Raw genomic sequence first — 24,293 nt, forward strand, 5'->3', positions numbered from 1 at the left:
TACATGCAATTATTTCAAGCGGCTATGTTAGCTATTAACAATAAAGGGATTTTTAATACAGCTTACCTGTAAAATCCTTTTCTTGGAGTACATCACGGGACACAGAGCGGCATATTCATTACTATGTGGGTTATATGGAGTACCTTCAGGTGATGGACACTGGCAATCTCAAACAGGAAGTGCCCCTCCCTATATAACCCCCTCCCATAGGAGGAGTACCTCAGTTTTGTAGCAAGCAGTATGCCCCCAAAATGTTTCCCATAAGAGGGGTGGGAGCTCTGTGTCCCGTGATGTACTCCAAGAAAAGGATTTTACAGGTAAGCTGTATTAAAAATCCCTTTTTCTTTCTCGTACATCACGGGACACAGAGCGGCATATTCATTACTATGTGGGATGTCCCAAAGCAATGCTTACAATGAGGGGAGGGAGAACATCTTCCCAAGACAAAAGGATTTAATTTAGAGATATACTCAAATCATAATAAATCCAACTTAGTTGAGAAAAATAATTTTTAAATTTAACTCAAAAGGGAGCCCCCGGAATCCGAGGGTCTCAAACTGCAGCCTGCAGCACTGCCTGCCCAAAGGCTGTATCAGTATTCCTTCTTACGTCCAACTGGTAGAATTTTGTAAACGTGTGGACAGAAGACCAGGTTGCCGCCTTGCAAACTTGAGCCATAGAGATCTGGGGGTTTGCTGCCCAGGAGGCGCCCATGGCCCTAGTAGAATGAGCCTTTAATGATAACGGAGGAGGACACCCTTTCAAGCCGTAGGCCTGAGTTATTAACTGTTTAATCCACCTCGAGATGGTGGATTTTGCAGCTGCCTGCCCCTTCTTGGGCCCATCCGGTAAAATGAACAACACATCTGTTTTCCGGATCTTCTCTGTAGCTTTAAGATAGGCCTTCATGGCCCTGACAATATCCAAGGTATGCAGCAACCCTTCCTTTCTGGAAGTAGGTTTAGGGAAGAAGGATGGTAATACCAAATCCTGGTTTAGATGAAAACTGGATATAACCTTCGGTAGGAAGGAAGGATGAGGGCGGAGAACGACCTTGTCCTTATGTAAAATAAGATATGGTTCCTTACAGGATAAGGCTGCCAGTTCCGAGACTCTTCTGGCGGAAACTATGGCAACCAAAAATACTAACTTCCTTGTTAGTAAAACCAAAGGAATTTCAGCCAACGGCTCAAAAGGTTGTTTCTGTAAACTTGACAGAACAAGATTTAAATCCCACGGACAAAGCAGGGATTTAACTGGAGGATTAATACGCAAGACCCCTTGAAGGAAGGTCTTAACTAGCGAGTGGGTGGCCAGCGGCCGCTGAAACCACACTGACAAAGCTGAAATCTGTCCTTTGATTGTGCTTAATGCCAGTCCTTTATCCACTCCTAGCTGGAGAAAACGTAATACTCTATCGATGGTAAACTTGCGAGAAAGCCATCGCTTGGACTCACACCAGCCTACATAGGCCTTCCAGACCCTCTAATAAATCACCCTAGAGACCGGTTTCCTGGCTCTGATTAGGGTAGAGATTACTTTCTGAGACAGACCTCTACCCCTGAGAATCAGGGATTCAGCTTCCAGGCCGTCAAATTTAGATGCCGTAAGGCAGGGTGGAGGATCGGACCTTGCGATAGCAGGTCTGGCCGTAGAGGAAGAGTCCAAGGGTCTTCAACTACCATCTTCAGGATTAGTGAATACCATGCCCTTCTGGGCCATGCTGGAGCTACCAGGATGACTGGTATGTGCTCCACCCTGATCCTGCGCAGCAGGCGGGGTAGTAACTGGAGCGGGGGAAATGCATAAAGAAGTTTGAACTGATGCCAAGGGCAAACTAACGCATCGGTTCCGCAGGCTCTGGGATCCCTTGTGCGGGACATGAACCTGTCTAGCTTCTTGTTTAGTCTCGATGCCATGATATCCACGTCCGGCACTCCCCACTTCTGGCAGAGTGTCTGAAAGACCTGTGGATGCAGAGACCACTCCCCCGGCAATAGAGTCTGGCGACTTAAGAAGTCCGCCTGTAGGTTGTCCACTCCGGGAATGAATATAGCCGATATGCAGGGCATATGGGCTTCTGCCCACAAGAAAATCAAGCTCACTTCTTTCTGAGCGGCTTGACTCTTGGTTCCCCCTTGGTGATTTATGTATGCCACCGCCGTGGCATTGTCCGATTGTATTCTCACCGGGAACCCCTGCAGTTTGGACGTCCAAGCCCTGAGGGCTAGCCGGGCAGCTCTGAGCTCCAAGATATTGATGGGCAACTGCTTCTCTGCCGCTGCCCAAGTGCCCTGGCGAGTGCAACCATCCAAAATTGCTCCCCAGCCGATCAGGCTGGCGTCTGTGGTTACTATCTTCCAGGTCACAGGACTGAACGTCTTTCCCTTCAGGAGATTCTGAGGGTTTAACCACCAAGATAGACTTTGCCGGACTCTTGGTGAGAGTGGCAAAGGAATCTCCAAGGCCTGAGGCCTCTTGCTCCATGCTGACAGGATGGCTGCCTGCAGGATGCGAGTGTGGCTCTGAGCATACGGTACCGCCTCGAAGGTGGTCACCATCTTGCCTAGTAGCCGCATACATAGGCGAACAGTTGGCTTTCTCCTGCTCAGAACTATTTGTATTAGCTCTTTGATGGCCTTGACCTTTAATAGAGGTAGAAACACCTTCTGTTGTTCTGTATCCAATCTCATGCCGAGATATTCCAGCTGCCTTGTGGGCCGAAATGCTGATTTGTCTCGATTTAGGACCCAGCCGAACCTCTCGAGGTACTGAACCGTGAGGGCGACTGTTCGTTCCAGGCCAGGAAACGAGTGGTCTACGCCCAAGAGGTCGTCCAGGTAAGCTAGGACCGTGACCCCTTGGGTCCTTAGATTGGCTAGGATTGGGGCTAGGACCTTCGTGAATACCCGGGGGGCCGTAGCCAACCCGAAGGGGAGCGCCACAAATTGGAAATGACGCTGAGCCACCGAGAAGCGTAGAAATACCTGATGTGGCTGAAAAATTGGCACATGAAGGTAAGCATCCTTTATGTCTATGGACGCCATGAAGTCGTCCTTCTGGAGCACGGCGACAGCTGACCGAATAGTTTCCATCCGGAATGAGCGGACCTTTAGGTACGCATTTACTCCCTTTAAGTCCAAAATTGGCCTGACATCGCCGTTGGGCTTTGGGATGATAAACAGGTTGGAGTAGAACCCCAAGCCCTGTTCCTGGACTGGTACTTCTACTATCACCTTCTGGCACAGCAGATGATTCAATGCCGCCATCAACGCGGCTCCCTTCACCGGGTCGCCTGGTACTCTTGACTCCTGGTAATGAGGAGGAGGGAATTCTGAAAATTCTAGTTTGTAGCCCGTGGCCACGGAAGACCGTACCCAGCAGTCGGGAATGCTGGCCTCCCAAACTTCTGCAAAGAGACGTAGCCTTCCCCCCACCATCGTGGGTGGGGGCGCCCCTTCATAAGGCCGACTTGGGGGCTGGCTTCGCAGGCTTGCGGTACCACTGCTTCTTGCCCCCAGTGGCTTGGCCTTGTGGCTTATTGTTAAAGCCTGATCTTGCAGGAGGCCGTCGATACTGTCTGGTATTAGAGGGCCCCTGTCCCGGGGGGGGCTGGCGCTTAAACGCGGGCCCTCGGGCTTTCTTCTTGACTGGCAAGAGAGTGCTTTTGCCGCTTGATATAGTCTGAATATATCTATCCAGATCTTCTCCGAAGAGTCGTCCTCCATGGAAGGGAAACCCTACCAGGAGCTTTTTGCATGGGGGCTCAGCCTCCCAACTCTTCAACCATAAGAGCCTTCTCATATGGATTAGAAATAAGGATAAACGTGATGCCTGCTGGATGGAGTCCTTGATAGCATCCACCGTAAAGCGTATAGCCCTCGGTATATCCGAAAATTCCTCTGCCTGCTGGGCAGGGATAAGTTTAAGCATTTGCTTAGTCTTATCTGATAATGCTTGGGTAATTCCAATAGCAGCCACAGCGGGCTGAACTATCGCCCCTGCTGAAGTAAAGGAGGCTTTCAGTAATGTTTCCAAGCGTTTATCAACCGGATCCTTAAACACCTGTACGTTTTCCACCGGACAAGTTAAAGATTTGTTCACATAGGAGATGGCTGCGTCCACCGCCGGGGGCGCCCATCTTTTGGAGAATTTCTCCTCCATAGGATATAAAACAGAGAATTTTTTAGGTGGTAAAAAGACTCTATCTGGCTTAATCCAATCCTGAAACATGACCTCCTCGAGTAGAGGATGGATCGGGAAAACTGCGTTGCTTTGAGGCGATTTTAAAGAGCCTAAAGCTGAAACCGCCGATACTTGAGGTTCTGGTATGGGTAACTTAAATGCCTCATGGACCATGTCCGTTAAGGCCTGAACCCACAAACTTTCCCCTTGGGAGGCTGAACCAGACCCCTCAGTATCCAGATCCTCGATCTCTGAACCACCCTGGTCCAAAGCGTCAAGTCTATCCAATTCCCCTAGGGAAAGGATTTCTGTGTCTGAGGGTTCTTGCTCGGGTGACGGAGACCTAGTCCGCTTTCTACCCGATATAGCTTTAGCTATCCTTTTTGCCATTCTTTTCTCTAGTTCACCTAAAGAAACAGCAAGAACTCTCTCAGTGACAAAGCCGGGGTTGGACTGACCTGGATCAGCCCCAGCACCAGATCCCCCAGGTCCCATCAAGGCGTGCCCCGATATGTCCTGTGGGGAGAGCAGTGGCATAGCCGTGTCTGAGCCCTCGGATTTTGCGGGGGAATCCCCACCCTTTGTACCCTCTGACCCAGAAGGCATGGTACAATACCGAGGTACACCTGCTATCACCCAGCCACAGACGTAGCTAAGGGGATCTGTCGGTTTGGGAGCGATAGAGACTAACGCCCAAACTGAGAAGGGAGATCAGCAGTTCTTTCCCTTCTTCTTTTTCTTTTCTTTTTTTTGAAGAGGAAAAGAAACCACTCTGTCTCCCACTAAGTATTGCCAATAGCCATCTGCTGAAAAAAGGAAAAAGAAAACCTATCTGTAGGTTTGACAGTCCTTAGAAAAACTGCAATTCTTCCTTTCGCCACCGGGTGTCCTCGGCGTGCTCCGCTCTGTGTCCTCCTCTCCTCTAGCTCAGGATGACACTGAGCTCTTGGCAGCTAATGGAAGGACCTCCCCTTCCTTTACTTGTGATTCGCCGCCCACCGGGACGCGCCCCCACCACGGAAATGGCGCGAAAATTGTTTATATCTCGGGCACGCGCGCGCGCCCGTCGGCGGGGGCCATCACACATGGAGGAGGACGGAGCAGCGCAGGCACCCAGGCAGGTAAGCCCTTTAGGTAGGTCACAGACCTCCTTTTAGCATGGGAAAAGACTCCCCTCCTACAGAGATCCCACACCTAGCGCCAGCAGCCCAGCTAAACAACACTTACCAGGGAGGTCACATATTACTGGGGAAAAAAGATTGAATCATCCTGTCTCTGTGATAGACATAGTGATTCTATAGACATAGTGTCCCCCTGTGCACCCCCTGTAGGGAACCTGCTAAGAACCAAGTTCCGCAAGCTCCCCCAATACTTACCTGCTCCATGCCGCAGGACTTTTGCACAGCAAGAGGTCCAATCTTCCCCCATCTCCGTGGGTGGCGTCTAGACCTTCAGGCCCTGGGTTTCTATGAAGGAGCCACTGTCCTGGGCCCATATAGCACCCTGGCAACAGAAACATTAGGCCCCCAAAGGTTTCTAAGTTCTGGGCCCAGGGTCCAGCTCTCTGAACAGAAAGCATTATGGGCTACACCCCAATGGTTTGGGGTCCGGTTGCTGACCACTTTAGCACTGAGGCCTTTGGACAGAACCGGTTAGCCCACCTTAATCCCAAGGATGTGGAGGTAAGCTAAACCATGACCAACACCTAAGACACTGGCGAAAAAACTGAGGTACTCCTCCTATGGGAGGGGGTTATATAGGGAGGGGCACTTCCTGTTTGAGATTGCCAGTGTCCATCACCTGAAGGTACTCCATATAACCCACATAGTAATGAATATGCCGCTCTGTGTCCCGTGATGTACGAGAAAGAAAATCACGTTTTTTTTTTTCCCGGTGGGGACAGCCTCCTCCTCCTTCCGCCGGGAGAACACAGTGATTATTGCTAACGGGTACCATAGCCGCTAGAAATAATCGCATGCAAAATCCGACAGGTCGATTCAGCCTGCCAATACATGGTTCAAATTTCGCTGGGATTCAAACCGTCTATGGCTGGCTTAAGACTAAGTGCAACTTATTGTTTCTTTCTTTCAGCTAAGATTTTTATATACATTTCAGAAAAATGCTAAGAATGGACCGAAGGTTTGAAATTTCCACTGCTAATGGGATAAAAAAAAAATACCTGTATGAATGCAGAGGTACATGGAACTCTTCATCTGGTTTACATATACCAACTGGCTCCAGTAGCTTGGGATTTGGCACAAACTTATACACATTAAAAGGCACTGAGAAATGGTTCATGATCTGAAATTACATTTATATTACTTTATTATCTTTTCATTATAATGTAGGCTACAAAACAACAAAACTTCTCTGTCACTCTCATGACAGCATGAGAAAATACACTAGTAAATAAGTAATTATGCAAAGAATCAAGTGACACTAATATTTCGTAATCTCTCCCTTGTACTCAAAAGTACAGTACTAATAAAATAGGTCTACTAAAACTTCATAAGATACATAAGGCTGGCCCATAGGGATAGCACAATGAAAACAAAACAACATTATTTTAGGCCAAAGAAGGAAAAATGGCATTTACCTGCAGAGGAGATCGAATAGATAGTACTTTGTTCCCTTCACTGGCATCGATTTGCACAACAACAGAGACAGAATTCTCTTCTGAAGGACTGCGCACATTATAAAGACGTCGAGCTGGCTTTGTGATGGGGACGTTTGTCACCTCTGTATATCCTTGAGGCACTGGGAGGAAAAGTAAATGACAACTAGTAAAGATTCATATTCAGATTCAGGCATTTCTAAAACTCTATTTCCATTGATCTGATATCCTATTTGTACATGAATAAAGAAAAAAAGAAGGTGTTTCTCTTAATATTTTTCAATGGGATTAAAGCAATTACCTATGCCAAGCGTTAGTAGGCTACTTTCTTGCCGAAGTAGGGCCGACAATCTACCACGATACAAAGGCTCTACTTCAGAAAATTCAAGCTCCAGCGACTGCCCTTTATTCACATCATGAACAGTATTGTGTGTTGATGAGCCAAACTGACGTAAATTTCGGCCATGCTGTAGTACAAGAGGGACACCCAGTGCATTTATGATGATCAAAGGGGCCTTGTCCTTTAAAGAATAGTCAAAAGTTGAAGCGGTTCCTTCAGAGAAAGCCTAGGGAAGAGAACATAAGGCCGCATATGTAAAATGCCTGATATTTGAGAAAAACGAATATTCCTAAATACAATTTCTTCAAATATGTGCAAGACACCTACTGCAAAAGATAAAAAATGCCAATTATCAGTATCATCTCTCCTTTTTATGATGTTGTGGAAAAACAATTATATAAAGCACATCTCTCCAATCTGCATAATGTACTGACTGGAAGCCTTATCGAGACCACGGTCATGGTGCACTTTAAGCCACGCTATACAATTGAGTTACCACCAAAAATATATACTAACTTATGAAACCCACTGTAAAATTTGCTGCGTTTGACAATCTTCTCACTTACCTTTGACAAGTTACTGAACACTCCCAGAGTACATTTAGAGACTGTGATGTTCATGGTATCTTTAGAAGTAATGTTAATAGCAGATTGAGGCTCAGGGACCACTATGAAATCATCTCCTGGGAGAAGACTTTTGTCCTGGACAGGGTTATTCTTCATCTTCAATCCAAAAGAAACACATTGTATTATTTATTATACTACACAACATACTTTGTTTATAAAGATTAGCAAAATCCATAAAAAGCTTAACCAGACATGAAAAAAAAAAATACAATACATACATCGACGGCATTAGAAAAAAACTTCTAGACACTGCATTATAATTTAGTAGTCTCTAACCTCAAATTTCAGACTCCAGCGCCGATTCCCACTGTCAACTCGTTCAATCAAGGGCTCCCACACGGCATACATTTCATTGTAGTAGTGAACCTGTAAAGATGTATGGCATCAAAACAGTTGCAACATACTGCGAATATTAAATAAATCGTGCAAAGTGGCCAACACAAAGAGAGCTTGAGGGCACAGTGAAATAGATCAAAATTCAGTCTGTAGGCAGCTGCTAAAAAAAATTCAAGATAAGTTTGAAACAAACATAAATGTAACAAAAACAAGCAGCGCTCATAAATCAACTCTGCAAATATTGGCATGCTTATGGGATGTCTTCATGAACAGATGTTTATAAGCTCGTTTTTCTATGTTGGCAAAACCTAATCAAGGGAGCTACATGAGCCATTAAGGGTGCATTCAAACCTGCAAATGTGCCCTGCCTGTGATTAGATGCGAGAACCCAGTGGGTGTCCCACAATTAGCTGCGAGTAGGCAGCACCATTAAAAGTAATGGGAGGCTGCCAACTTTTGCAGCTAATTGCACCCATTCGCATGTGTCACTCATGCAATGGTCACATGCGAGTGATCAGCCCTGGGCGCAGACTGCCTGAAACCAGGGTTACTCACTTGCATGTGATCGCTGCTTGAGAGATTACATGCAAATGGGTATGAACAGCTGCAAGAGTTGACAGCCTCTCATTGCTTTGGGGCTGCTTACTCGCCGCTAATTATGGGAACCACCACTAGGGTTCTCACATCTAATCGCAGGCAGAGTGCATTTGAGGCATGAATGCATTCTAAATCTTTTGGCTAAATGTTTAACCTGCTTATTCACAGGGACCTCATTATAATGAGTTTACCGTGAACAAAAAAGTAAATCTCTCAGTAGCAATTGAAATTTTATTGCCAATGTAGTCATGTTCCCTGTACCTAATTAGGTCCCTTGCACACTTATACGACTTGTCCCACGATTTGTAATGGCAAAGTAGCATGACAAGTCGTTTTCCATGATTTCCAATGACAACCATTCATATTAGTACGACTTCAAGTCATCACGACTTCAAAGTAGTCCCTGCACTACTTTGATCTATTTTGATGCAACTTACATAGACATTCCCTGAAATCGTGGCAAAATCGCGCGACTTTGAAGCCGCAGTAGTGTGAAAATAGCCTAAGTTGGTTTGGCTGATTTCATTGCGACTAGAGCTAAACATTACTTTAGTCATGGACAAGGTATTGTAGTGCCACCAAAATACAAATGTTGATGTATAAACTAGTGCCTCAATATCTTTTGGTACCAGTACATCTCTTGACACACTTAACCCTGTGTATTCCGGGACATCTTGACGTCACTGTCACGACGTCATCAACCTTAGCCGAGACAGCCGGAGCAGCGAAAAGCAGCGGGATCACGGCTAGTGCGGGGGAGGGAGCGGCGGCATACGGGCAGTCAGAGCGGCATTTTCCTTTTTGGGTCATCTGCACTGAGGAGATACGCTTGACAACACAAAGGTTGAATGCAAACACATACAGTGGACAAGGGATCCCAGGAAATCCTGAGCAGGGCTGCTGGCCACACGCGTATGTGATCTCATTACCGAAATCAACTAGTTTTGGTAAGCAGATAAGATATAAGAGGTGGAGGCTCTCCTATCCTGCTAACTGGCACAATTTCTTCTGGACCTGTTCAGCACCCATTTGGATATGTTTGCACCTTTCCTATAAATAATTCTGAACCTCTTGGGACTAATTGACATACTGTGGACTACTTGTCATTTATCACTTCAATATATCACTATTAAGTTCACGCTTTTAAGTTCTATTTTTGCACAGGTGATTTTTGCGCACATATTGTGTTTGTATATTCATATGTATTCCTTATCAATTGTTTTTTATCACTAATGGTTTTATATGCAGCACAGCTTATTTTCCATTTATCTGTTCTATATGTTTATATCTGACATTATAGCTGCTGCAGCATTACTGCACCCTCATCACAACTGTGATTTTATTGTTCACCTTATACGAGACCTGCGCAGTATACTCCCAAAATTTGCACCAGTACATCTACGCATTAATAATTTACCAACTTCATCATTTGTAAAGAGTTAAACAATACAGAATTGTTATAATATATAAGTAAAAATTTGTATCATAATAGAAATGGACAATTGTCATGCTACCTCTAAGGTGGTGTCAGCGGTCACATTCATAAGCGATGACCAATTTTTTACAGTTCCAGTGAATGTAGATTCAACCAAGAGCAAGGGCACAGTACGGTGACCTAGACCACATTCAAGTGTCACCTGCACAGACTTCACTTTTATACTAAAGGTTTCTAGCTTCTTTGAGCATTCTGTGTTCTGAAAGCATTCAGTAACCTCGTCAGCTGATTCAACCCCCAAAAACCAGTTATTGCAGCTTGTGGTTGTCCTTGTGTCCCAAATGTTCTTGTGTTCAACCACATTTTGTTTGCTTTCATCCTCCTTGGGCTTTGGTTTCAAAACGGCCATGATGGTCAACACAGTATTGAGAATTATAGGCGAGATCTGGGAGAAAAGCAAAACATAATTACTTTTTTTTTAATTGGTGGTATCCCCTGCCAATGTGTTATTTTATTCTGGCAACAGTTATTTACCTTAATAATGACTTCTTCCACAGTAAGATTAGCATCCTGGCTACCAGATTCATCAGTTGTGCTTTCCAAATGCAAGGAACATGGCTGAACAACCTATGTAATCAAACAATTTACCAATGTTACATGTATTTCACTGGGGAAAGATGATGTACACAGGAATGGATGTTAATTCTAAACACAATAAATTCCATTCAAACAGTCCTAGAACTTAACATTTTAATTTGGGAATGCTTTGTTTTAATGTGCTGCAAACACAAAATATGTTTGATTCAAATTATGATTACAGTCAAAATTTAAATATTGTTATTTTGGCTTTAGAGCAAGTGCAGATAAGACATAAAGATGATCAGTTGTACAAAAACTACATATTATAGAGATACTGCTGTAAAGATTTCAAGAACTGAACCACACACATACATACTGTATACTTGACAGTGTAACATTCATTAAGCGCCGATTCACACTTGTGCGATGCAGGAACCCTGCAAATTCACTGCCGATTCCCGCATCGCATGCCAGTTCACACTGCCATATGTGAACTGCTTGGAGTGTCAATACATTGTAAATAACACCCCCATTTTAGCTTGCATATCGCACTGCAAACTGACAGTTCGGACATGAACTGGATCGCATAAGTGTTAACACCCATGCGATCCGATTGTGGTGCGGACCAAAAAAAGGGTCCTGTGCAAGTTTAGTCCGAATGCGATGTGATTTCCGCCATACAATCTGCAGTGTGAATCACATGCAATCTTGCAGAGCACATTGGTGTGAACCGGCACTCAATGAAGGAAAAAAGAAAATAAAGAGAAGGATGTTTAAAAATGTGAGATCTAACAAGAAAAGTAGTAAGAGGATTAGAAACTATAGTACGGTTAGTGTTAAAGTGATTGTAAAGGCTCTAATTTTCCTCTAAAAATATTAAACACGTCATACATACCTGCTCTGTTGCAGTGTGTTTGCACAGAGAAGCCCGATCCTCCTCTTCTCGGGTCCCTCTTCTGTGATCCTGGCCCCTCCTTCCTGTTCAGTGCCCCCACAGCAAGCAGCTTGCTATGGGGGCACCAGAGCTCAGTCACAGTTCCATGTGTGCAATCAGACACGGAGCCCCAACCCCGCCCTGCCACCTCTTATTCCGGATTGGCAAGCTGACTTTGACTGACAGCAGCAGGAGCCAATGGCGCCGCTGTTGTGTCTCAGCCAATCAGGAAGGAGAAACTCAAACGGCTGAGATGCTAGTGGACATCGTTGGACAGAGAGACCTCAGGTAAGTATTAGGGGGGTTGCTGCGCACAGAAGGCTTTTTATCTTAATGCATAGAATGCATTAAGATACAAAGGCTTCTGCCTCTACAACCACTTTAAGATCAAACAGAGATAACAGCAGTAGACATAATGAACATATTAGCTGATAGGCATTTTGCATCCAGGGTGTCCAACTTTTTACAAACTTTTTTCATGAGTATTAGTTAAAATACTGGGTAACTTTTTAATTATGAATCTGCAAGTTTGTTGGTTACTGTGGTTAAATCACATTGCAACATTTATTTTGAACATTTCTAGTAGGGTCATACCTCTAGATTTTCTTGCCATTGGGTGGCTATCTAGTCTTAATTGTTAATTCAACCCATGGACAATACCAAAACTGGATATACAGTTTTTAGCAGCTGAACAAAAAAAACAGATTCCCCCATCCACACAAGCAAAGTGGATAGGGGAACCCTCCCTGCTGTGACATAATATTCTGACAGCTTGGACTTTCAGAATACACCGATTAGTGGCTGAAGCCTCTGACTGATGAAAGTTTTCCAGTGTGACTGTGTAACAGAAGTCGACTGTTCGATCAAATACTGTGGAACAGGAAGGCCACACACAGATCGAAATTCAGCGAATTCCTGCTGAACCAGTAGAATTTCAATCTGTCTCTATCCACCCTTATGCAGGCCATACATGGGTCCAATTCCGAACAAAGTTTTCTTTAGAAAATCAGAAAATTTCTTGTGTCTTGTGATCCGATGATGCCACCATTGATTTTAAAATTCGACCAAGCCCCTACATTTTCCCTCATGTTGCTACAGAAAAAAAAAATTCTGGCCGGGAATTTTATTTTCTTTGCAGGAATTTTCTTTCCTTGTGCTTATGCGCATTTCTTTTTCAATTATATCTCGCACACAATTCTCCCATCACTGATTAGAAAATTGTTAATTTTCAAAAAAATTCCAACATGCCTAATCACTCATATTCGATGGCTGCTCGAAAATGTACCATTGCTGCGGCCCACTAATGGTGCGAAATTTGGATGAGAATTCTTATACAAGATTTTCTAAAAAAAAATATTTTGAAATTCAACCCATGTATAGCCAGCCGTAGTCCTTTTGAAGACAAGGTACCTCAAGTTAAACAGTTAAGAGCAAGAAAATGTTCATACCGTAGTGATGTTATTGCCTCTCAGCTCTCTGAGAAATGGACAGGCTAGAACTTTGAATTCTTTCACAATGCCAATTACTTTTTTCTCTGAGTTCACATCAGAAAGTAAGAAATTGCCCTGGAAGGATACAGCTAAGGCAGGGGCATCTGCTTTTGTTAAGCTGGCCACAAATACTATTTCAGGATCCATGATCAATGCTTTCACTTTTAATGTCTGGGAGGCTGCCTGTTCTAAAAAACAACACAAAGAAAAAAAAACAAAAGTTTAAATTGCAGGATATAGAAAACATATACACATAAGCTTTTTTAGAAAATTATTTGCAGGGAACAAACTTAAGCAAATTGTCAAATTTGACATAACATTTTTTTTAAACATATGGCAAATATGCATTTTATCCACTAGTTTTATTAGGTTAATGGATAACAATTATTTTTTTAGGTCCTAATCTAACAAGTTTTGTTAAAAAAAAACAACTTAACGTTGTTATTGCACTGGATGCATTACCTTACTCCTACAATGTCCCCAGTAGTGTGAATATACAATACAACATACATACCGTAGTTTACATAGGGAATGAGTCATAGTGCAGCAGTGTGTAGTTGTTAACACAGTAGTAGTGTTACATTGGCAGTCAGTGGAGAATTTAACAATACAGTGGCTTTCAGTGCAGCAGTGAAAAGAGCAGTTCACAGATATAAGGTTCACTTAGTGGACAGGAGGAATTAGGTGCAGTGTCAGTCCGCTAAAAATAGTGTGAATGCAGAGGCAGTCATTAGAAATGTACAAGAGAGGGTATGATAAAAGGCAGTATGGAAAAAGTCGGAAATGCTGAAGGGTGTAAGAGGGAGCATTATGTGAAGAATAGGACTGTAAATGGCATAATTGTGGGCAGTATATGCAGGAGAGAAGTGTGGATAGTATAAAAACGGGCAGTAAGTACAGAGGAAAAATGCAGATAGTACAATAGTCCCAAAGTATGGGGGAGGTATACGGGAGAGAAAACTATGATAGCATACACAACAAACTATGTAATGCAGGAGGGCAGGTTAGGATAGGAAGCATGCTTTTACTACCGACTATTTTTGAATACATCAGATGTCTATTAGACCCCCTAATGCCTCCTCTTTGCCATCACATGCAGACTGTGGACAGACAGCCCCTGATATGAATCAGTGCCAATACTAAATGTGAGAACCCAAAAGGGGTTTGTGACCGAGTCTCAGTCCACACCTGTTTGTTGAGTCTTAAAGCGGAGGTCCAGCTGTGTAAAAAAAATTTAAAAGTCAGCAGCTACAAACACTGTAGCTGCTGACTTTTAACAAGCACACTTACCAGTATAGGGTGCCCGTAATGTCGGCCGCCCAAGGCTGATCTGTCCTTCGAATCGTGTGCCTGCGCCACCATCCTCACTAAGGGAAAAAGGCCTTGCGGCTTCATTGGCAGAAAACAATAAGTGCAGCGCTAAAGTTGATATTGAGTGGAAAAATGTTGCCAAAATCACATATCATTGGAAGTGAGAACAACAGAGGACTGTGAGGAATGTGAATGGGAATTCACTCAGCATGGGGGCAATGCTTGTAATGAGTCCATGTGTGTATAACAGGTGAATGGAAACACCGACCAGGTGCAATGAACAATGAAAAGTTCAGTGAACAAATGGAAACAGTTCATAGGTATGCTTCCCAGTGGAAGGATAAAACACTTCAAACGTAATGCTGGTTCAGATAAAGAAAGTAGCAGTCATGGCTTGTCTGTAACAATCTTCAGAAAATCATAAAGAGGGTGGATACTCTTACCAGCTACGGTGGACTTGCATGTTAGTACTAACATCAAGTCGGATACAGCATGGTGGTCACAGCGGACCCTGGGCTCTGTACGGATGGATCTGTGGGATGGTCTCTCCAACTGGAACGATGGAACCGATCTTGTCAGATACCTCTCTCAGGAACAGAAACCCAAATGGACAGGGCTGATGACTCATGGATCAACACAGCATGTGTGGAAAGGAAAAAAAAAATGCTCCAATGGTGCAGGTCAAAAAAAAACGTGAAGGCTTTATTTGTAAAAAAATTGAACAATAAAATCACGTGAATAGTTATAAAAGGCAGTATGGGGTACTAAGCATGTTACCCGACTAGTTTCGGCTCTAAGCCATCAACAGGGGCATGTATCTGTACCCCCACACTGCTAAATTTATATGTACCAAACAATCCAAAGCTCCTCCCCAGGGAGGGAGGAGACAGGAAGTTAAACAATCATGGTAATGCATGGCATAAGCTGATGCGTATTTTACATATGCAAAACATGTCATACAAGTATACATCATAAAACCATTAAATAAAAATGCACATATGTAGCACAAAAATATAAAAAATGGCTTGCAGAGGGTAAAATTTAACTTATACCAACTATTTGTGTAGCAAACCGTTTATCACAGTATATGTTAAAACATGTCAATGCTGAGTGTCCAACTGGAAGCTGCAATCCGCCGCCAGCCATAACACATCACCCCTTCTGGAAGAAGCACACACTCTCCAGCACCAACATATATAAAAAAACGCACAGAAGCCCAGAACTTGAGCTAACACAATACACAGCTCCTGGAAATCAATCCGGAGCGTGTATCAGTGTACAGGGGACACCCTACGTGATTGGAGGACAACGGAGAAGGCTAGGGGGCGGGGCCGGTGACGCGAACCGATAAACATCCAATCGCTGTCATCAGCCACAGCGGCGCCCCCAGGTCAGGTCCGTATACTGAAGACTAATGGAGGGGGAGGGCCCCAAATCGCAACCTATTAACAGAGAGGATCGTCGATGACTGACAAGCATCAGCGATCCGACGTGAGGTGCAGAGAACGGGCGCGGTGACGACGAATCGACAGCACGGCCGCCCACTGAACTACCGCCGACACCACGTGCGCTCGTCATGTGACATAAACACCATCAGTCTAGGAAAATGAACAAAAGCTCCGGACGTACAGCGAATTACGTGATAACGTCATAATCGGAGAGCCAATCAAATGGGTGTATCAACAGCCGAGGGCTAATAGAGACAATTCAGCTCTGGGGGACACTCGAAGGGTAGGATGGCAAAACATTGATGCAAGAAACAAAAAATGGTTTGAAAATAATCTGTGTCAGTAGACATCCAAATAAACACAGTGAGAGTGCCTTGATGGAATCATATTTGATGGTGAAACTTTATATTAGATATTCGGTGCACATCAGAATAGGACATGGATGTCACAACAGCCCAATGAATGGACGCACGTCAAAAATAATTTGTGTCAGTGGGCATCCAAATAAAAACAATGAAAGTGCCTAGATGGACTACATGTTTAATGGTGAAACTTAATATTAGATATTCAGTGCACACCAGAATCAGACATGGACGTCACAAAGGCCCAATAGAGGGACGCATGTCGAAACCGGGGGGCACTGAAATCTGTGGCTTTTGAGATAACCTTTTCAAAAAAAGGAGAAACATGACACTTAGGAGCTCACGCCCGGTTGATGAAACAGTTGACATCCCAGTCAACGTTCATGCCGTGGGGCGTGTAGCTCCTAAGTTCATGTATCCAAAAGGTCTCTAAGCGGGAGACCCCCCTCACACAGGAGTCACCCCGCCAATGAGGCACAAATTTATCGATAACTTGGAAAGAGGTACCCCTAGGATCTTTCGCATGGCATTCCAAGTAGTGTCTGGAGACTGTGTGCTTGGGGCAGCCCTTCCTAATCTTACCCAAATGCTCATTCACTCGAATGGCAAAGTTGCGAATGGTTCGGCCCACGTATTGCAACTTGCAGGGACATGTAATCAGGTACACTATATAGCTAGTGAAACATGTAGTAAAATGCTTCATCTGATACGTGCGGTTGGTTACAGTGGAAACAAAAGTATCCGTCCTCCGTCGGCCCAAAACATTGACAATGCATGGGTTGCACTTCCGACAGGGATGGTAACCTTTAGTTTCTGGAAAAAATACAACTTTTTTTGGTGGATCTATGACATTGGGTGCAATTTCACTTTGTACGGATTTTGCTCCCCTGAAAATTACACCTGCCCTTTCAGGTAAGGAGGGTCCTAGAATCTTGTCACTACGGAGGACCTTCCAGTGTCTATTAAGTATTTTCTTTATGTCATTATGTTGTACAGAAAAATCAGTGAAGAAGGACCATTTAAACCTATCGTCCCTATCTTTCTTGGGTTTGTCCATAAGCAAAGAAGACCTTTCAAGGTTAGAAACAGTGTTAATAGCCTCATCCAAATCATGAGTTCTGTATCCTTTATCCAAGAATCTCTTTTTTAAAATCTGGCACTGAGAATCAAAATCTTCCCTCCTGGTACAATTTCTCTTCATACGAAGGAATTGACCCTGAGGGACAGATCGCAGCCATTGATGGTAATGGCAGCTATCGACCGGAATATAGCCATTCCGGTCAGTTGGCTTAAAGTAAGTCTTAAACTCGAAGTGACCATCAATTGCCAAGATCTCTAGATCTAAAAAGTGGATCGAGGTGGAACTGGCTTCGTATGACAAAACGATACCACGATCGTTGTCATTAAGGAAGGACATGAAGGAGTCAAGAGACTCCCTCGTGCCCTTCCAAAGGAGGAGGATGTCGTCGATATAACGCGCCCAGAGAACCAGTTCGGGTCTAGGTCTACGTAGGGTATCGACGACATCCTCCTCCCACTGGGCCATGAAAAGATTGGCGAGGCTGGGGGCATATTTGGCCCCCATCGCCACGCCTTTGACTTGGGAAAAAAACTGCCCCTGAAACCAGAAGTAGTTGTGCTTTGTGGCGAAGTTCAGTAACTCCATAACAAAGTTCCTCAGTGACATCGCGTATCGGCAGGTATATAGATTTCTATCTTCAGCCTCTTGTAAAATCGGTTCCCTCATATCTGAGGGATACTAAGGACACTATTAAATTACTTGAGTCTGTCCATTATGAGGGTGAAATATTGTTGGTGACGGCTGACGTTTCCGCCTTATATACATGTATTTCCCATCAATTGGGCCTGGCCGCGGTGGAACTGTTCCTTACACGTAACTCTTCCCTTTCTGTGATCCAGAGGAACTTTGTTATGGAGTTACTGAACTTCGCCACAAAGCACAACTACTTCTGGTTTCAGGGGCAGTTTTTTTCCCAAGTCAAAGGCGTGGCGATGGGGGCCAAATATGCCCCCAGCCTCGCCAATCTTTTCATGGCCCAGTGGGAGGAGGATGTCGTCGATACCCTACGTAGACCTAGACCCGAACTGGTTCTCTGGGCGCGTTATATCGACGACATCCTCCTCCTTTGGAAGGGCACGAGGGAGTCTCTTGACTCCTTCATGTCCTTCCTTAATGACAACGATCGTGGTATCGTTTTGTCATACGAAGCCAGTTCCACCTCGATCCACTTTTTAGATCTAGAGATCTTGGCAATTGATGGTCACTTCGAGTTTAAGACTTACTTTAAGCCAACTGACCGGAATGGCTATATTCCGGTCGATAGCTGCCATTACCATCAATGGCTGCGATCTGTCCCTCAGGGTCAATTCCTTCGTATGAAGAGAAATTGTACCAGGAGGGAAGATTTTGATTCTCAGTGCCAGATTTTAAAAAAGAGATTCTTGGATAAAGGATACAGAACTCATGATTTGGACGAGGCTATTAACACTGTTTCTAACCTTGAAAGGTCTTCTTTGCTTATGGACAAACCCAAGAAAGATAGGGACGATAGGTTTAAATGGTCCTTCTTCACTGATTTTTCTGTACAACATAATGACATAAAGAAAATACTCAATAGACACTGGAAGGTCCTCCGTAGTGACAAGATTCTAGGACCCTCCTTACCTGAAAGGGCAGGTGTAATTTTCAGGGGAGCAAAATCCGTACAAAGTGAAATTGCACCCAATGTCATAGATCCACCAAAAAAAGTTGTATTTTTTCCAGAAACTAAAGGTTACCATCCCTGTCGGAAGTGCAACCCATGCATTGTCAATGTTTTGGGCCGACGGAGGACGGATACTTTTGTTTCCACTGTAACCAACCGCACGTATCAGATGAAGCATTTTACTACATGTTTCACTAGCTATATAGTGTACCTGATTACATGTCCCTGCAAGTTGCAATACGTGGGCCGAACCATTCGCAACTTTGCCATTCGAGTGAATGAGCATTTGGGTAAGATTAGGAAGGGCTGCCCCAAGCACACAGTCTCCAGACACTACTTGGAATGCCATGCGAAAGATCCTAGGGGTACCTCTTTCCAAGTTATCGATAAATTTGTGCCTCATTGGCGGGGTGACTCCTGTGTGAGGGGGGTCTCCCGCTTAGAGACCTTTTGGATACATGAACTTAGGAGCTACACGCCCCACGGCATGAACGTTGACTGGGATGTCAACTGTTTCATCAACCGGGCGTGAGCTCCTAAGTGTCATGTTTCTCCTTTTTTTGAAAAGGTTATCTCAAAAGCCACAGATTTCAGTGCCCCCCGGTTTCGACATGCGTCCCTCTATTGGGCCTTTGTGACGTCCATGTCTGATTCTGGTGTGCACTGAATATCTAATATTAAGTTTCACCATTAAACATGTAGTCCATCTAGGCACTTTCATTGTTTTTATTTGGATGCCCACTGACACAAATTATTTTTGACGTGCGTCCATTCATTGGGCTGTTGTGACATCCATGTCCTATTCTGATGTGCACCGAATATCTAATATAAAGTTTCACCATCAAATATGATTCCATCAAGGCACTCTCACTGTGTTTATTTGGATGTCTACTGACACAGATTATTTTCAAACCATTTTTTGTTTCTTGCATCAATGTTTTGCCATCCTACCCTTCGAGTGTCCCCCAGAGCTGAATTGTCTCTATTAGCCCTCGGCTGTTGATACACCCATTTGATTGGCTCTCCGATTATGACGTTATCACGTAATTCGCTGTACGTCCGGAGCTTTTGTTCATTTTCCTAGACTGATGGTGTTTATGTCACATGACGAGCGCACGTGGTGTCGGCGGTAGTTCAGTGGGCGGCCGTGCTGTCGATTCGTCGTCACCGCGCCCGTTCTCTGCACCTCACGTCGGATCGCTGATGCTTGTCAGTCATCGACGATCCTCTCTGTTAATAGGTTGCGATTTGGGGCCCTCCCCCTCCATTAGTCTTCAGTATACGGACCTGACCTGGGGGCGCCGCTGTGGCTGATGACAGCGATTGGAGGTTTATCGGTTCGCGTCACCGGCCCCGCCCCCTAGCCTTCTCCGTTGTCCTCCAATCACGTAGGGTGTCCCCTGTACACTGATACACGCTCCGGATTGATTTCCAGGAGCTGTGTATTGTGTTAGCTCAAGTTCTGGGCTTCTGTGCGTTTTTTTATATATGTTGGTGCTGGAGAGTGTGTGCTTCTTCCAGAAGGGGTGATGTGTTATGGCTGGCGGCGGATTGCAGCTTCCAGTTGGACACTCAGCATTGACATGTTTTAACATATACTGTGATAAACGGTTTGCTACACAAATAGTTGGTATAAGTTAAATTTTACCCTCTGCAAGCCATTTTTTATATTTTTGTGCTACATATGTGCATTTTTATTTAATGGTTTTATGATGTATACTTGTATGACATGTTTTGCATATGTAAAATACGCATCAGCTTATGCCATGCATTACCATGATTGTTTAACTTCCTGTCTCCTCCCTCCCTGGGGAGGAGCTTTGGATTGTTTGGTACATATAAATTTAGCAGTGTGGGGGTACAGATACATGCCCCTGTTGATGGCTTAGAGCCGAAACTAGTCGGGTAACATGCTTAGTACCCCATACTGCCTTTTATAACTATTCACGTGATTTTATTGTTCAATTTTTTTACAAATAAAGCCTTCACGGTTTTTTTCTTTTGACCTGCACCATTGGAGCATTTTTTTTTTTTTCCTTTCCACACATGCTGTGTTGATCCATGAGTCATCAGCCCTGTCCATTTGGGTTTCTGTTCCTGAGAGAGGTATCTGACAAGATCGGTTCCATCGTTCCAGTTGGAGAGACCATCCCACAGATCCATCCGTACAGAGCCCAGGGTCCGCTGTGACCACCATGCTGTATCCGACTTGATGTTAGTACTAACATGCAAGTCCACCGTAGCTGGTAAGAGTATCCACCCTCTTTATGATTTTCTGAAGATTGTTACAGACAAGCCATGACTGCTACTTTCTTTATCTGAACCAGCATTACGTTTGAAGTGTTTTATCCTTCCACTGGGAAGCATACCTATGAACTGTTTCCATTTGTTCATTGAACTTTTCATTGTTCATTGCACCTGGTCGGTGTTTCCATTCACCTGTTATACACACATGGACTCATTACAAGCATTGCCCCCATGCTGAGTGAATTCCCATTCACATTCCTCACAGTCCTCTGTTGTTCTCACTTCCAATGATATGTGATTTTGGCAACATTTTTCCACTCAATATCAACTTTAGCGCTGCACTTATTGTTTTCTGTTTATACTTGACTTTGTTTGTTTGTGTGCTGGCTGCTACATGGTCTAAATTTCTCTAACTAGCGCAATTTTTTTCCCCACATTTTTTTACACTTGCGGCTTCATTGCCCGTTTCCTACTGCGCATGTGCGACGCTTTATAAATGGGCGGATGTCTTCTGGGACACACATGTCCCAGAAGACAGGACACTCCATTTCCCAGGAGGAAATGCGAGGAGGAGAAGAGAGAAGATCACCGCGGAATAGGAAGTGGCAGATTAGGACAATCTGCATAGCAACAGCCATTTCTGGTAAGTATACAAATCATTAATTTTTTTCACATTTTTTGGAGCCTTTTTGGCTATTTTTTTTTTTTAAGGTGGACTTCCACTTTAAGCTGGCCATAGGTGACTCGGGATTCCCCCAACCACAAGCAAGGTGGATGGAGCAATCTTGACGCTGCACTATTGTATTCTGACGGCACGACTCCTCCGCTGTCAGAATACACAAGATCAGTGCTGCAGCCAAATGATTGAAAATGTATTAACAGTTCCGTTCGAGAGGAGTCAATCACAAGATCAACTCCTCTCAAACAGGAACATTCATAGATCCATCAAAATCCAGCTGGTCTCTGCTGAACTGGCAGAATTTCAAACCCTATTTGCTGTCTTATGTATGCGGTCTGCTGTCAAAGAGTATCTGTGTGTTTGTGATTGAGTGTGTGGCCTGTGTGCTGTGACTAACGTGATGATCTGTGTGACAGAGTTCTCTGACTGCCTGCCTGGTCTGTCTGTGTGCAATGACTGAGGGTGTGCTCAATCTGTGTGAGTAAAGCTAGCCATACACCGAGAAAGTTTTAACTTAAAAAAAATCAAAACAAATCAAAAAAGATCAAAAAAAAGTCTCCTCCATGGACATAACCCCCTAATGTTTTGTTCTATTGTGACAGTTGCCACCTGTGACTATCAGAATACTTGAACAGCGGCTACATCTAATTGCATGCAGTCGCTGTTCCGCTGACAATTTTTCACCTGGCTCCTTTGATTGTTCAATTGAACATTTTATACCATATTTAGTTTGTAACATGTTAATAAAGCAGCATACCACCCAATTCCCCACTGTGAGCCATCTGTGAATGAACTACGACAAGTCCCATCTCCCACCACAACCGATGGTTTGTAGTTCTCAGTAAACTGTTGGAGAAAGCTGAGCTGAACAGACAGTGCATAGCAGTGCAGGGAGCATGCTAAGTGATGGTGCAGGGTGCAGTGGTAGCCCTTTTCCCATGATGAGGAGCAGAGGTCACATAGGCAACACCATTCTGCTCTGCAGGGTCACATAGAAAACATCAGTTTACTCTCCATGGACCCTCAGCAGTAGGGCCGCAACTAACGATTATTTTCATAATCGATTAGTTGGCCGATTATTTTTTAGATTAATTGGATAATAACCTTAAATAAAGTGTGGTGCATAATTTAGTTAATATGTAAAGTTTAAAAAAAGGCAATTTATTCTTAAATATCTATATACAATGGTAAATATAAATAACCAACTATATGGTTAGGGAGAAAAATCGCTAACCCACTCTGAGAAGAACAGACAAAAGAGATATACTGTATATACTATTAGAGGCCGAATCTGGTAAATATCATCAGACTCAGAGATCACATTTTTTTATTTAAAGGAAAAAAACGTTTTGCTGATTTTCAGACAGAACTGTAATTATGTATGACAGGTTCCCTTGTCATAGGCAGGTGGCTTGATAAAAGCTACCTGCCCTTGCTGTCACTTATGCTGGACAAACAATGTCTTCACGTTTCTGCTTTTTGAAACCCTCCTCTTCGGTGTCACATTTGCCACCGATCAGGGGGAGGGGGGAGCAGATACCTTTGTAATACTGTTATTTTTCTCCCACTTCCGGGCATAGATACCCGAGCCACCCGCGGGTATCTACGCCACTTCTGACACCTTCTCCGTCCCCCCACTGTCTTCTGGGAGACACACAGGTCCCAGAAGACATCAGAGACCATTGGGGTGGCGCATGCGCAGTAGGGAAACAGAAAGTGAAGCCGCGAGGCTTCACTTCCTGACTCCCTTACCAAAGATGGCGGCAGCAGCACCCGAGCAATAGCGCAGCTTTGTGTGCCGACATCGCAGGCGTCCTGGACACGTAAGTTTCCTTATTTTAAAAGTACACAGCTGCAGTATTTGTAAAAAAAAAAAAAGGAACTCCGCTTTAATGTGAAGCAATACCTTTTTTCACTTCTCAATGCATATACTGCATTGCAGTAGTCATTTACAGGTGTAACTGATTACCTAGGCAAGCTGGCCGACCCCAAAATTGGTTGTAGTCCTGGGTCCCCTATCGGTGCTCCCCAAGGTCCTTGTCCCCATGGCAGAATGAGGAAGTGGGGTGGTCTCACTCACCGTGACCATGGTGCAGGGTCAGGTTGATGTAGATTCTGTCCAGCATGGTCTGGCTTTGGCACTTGTCGTTTAGTTGTCAATTAATCTATTAGTTGTTTCGGCCCTACTCAGCAGCTACTATGTGCTGCTGAGACTTGTCACATAATAGCACTGCTCCATTCAGTGTCATTGCAGCTTACCTGTCTGTATGGAGGTTAGGGGTACAGTCTGGCATCCTTACATGATAACGCAGAAGCTCACCGCTGACTGTTTGCATTGTTGTGATGTGCTGAACATGCACCCCCATAACACCTGCAGACCTGTC

The 24,293-nt window shown here is 44.3% G+C and overlaps 1 protein-coding gene across 1 annotated transcript in view; it reads right to left on the reverse strand.

The window, feature by feature from the left end:
• Nucleotides 1-24,293, reverse strand: part of VPS13C (vacuolar protein sorting 13 homolog C) — a 388,870-nt gene that overhangs the window by 107,268 nt on the left and 257,309 nt on the right. The window contains exons 51-58 of the mRNA XM_040343051.1: nucleotides 13,095-13,324; nucleotides 10,668-10,760; nucleotides 10,213-10,578; nucleotides 8,042-8,131; nucleotides 7,706-7,861; nucleotides 7,101-7,365; nucleotides 6,782-6,942; nucleotides 6,365-6,486 (exon numbers count right to left, since the gene is read on the reverse strand). Of these exons, the coding sequence (XP_040198985.1) occupies nucleotides 6,365-6,486; nucleotides 6,782-6,942; nucleotides 7,101-7,365; nucleotides 7,706-7,861; nucleotides 8,042-8,131; nucleotides 10,213-10,578; nucleotides 10,668-10,760; nucleotides 13,095-13,324 (1,483 nt within the window). The remainder of the gene's footprint in view (nucleotides 1-6,364; nucleotides 6,487-6,781; nucleotides 6,943-7,100; nucleotides 7,366-7,705; nucleotides 7,862-8,041; nucleotides 8,132-10,212; nucleotides 10,579-10,667; nucleotides 10,761-13,094; nucleotides 13,325-24,293) is intronic.

Source organism: Rana temporaria, chromosome 3, assembly GCF_905171775.1.
Source record: "Rana temporaria chromosome 3, aRanTem1.1, whole genome shotgun sequence".
In the NCBI taxonomy this organism is placed as follows: Eukaryota; Metazoa; Chordata; class Amphibia; order Anura; family Ranidae; genus Rana; species Rana temporaria.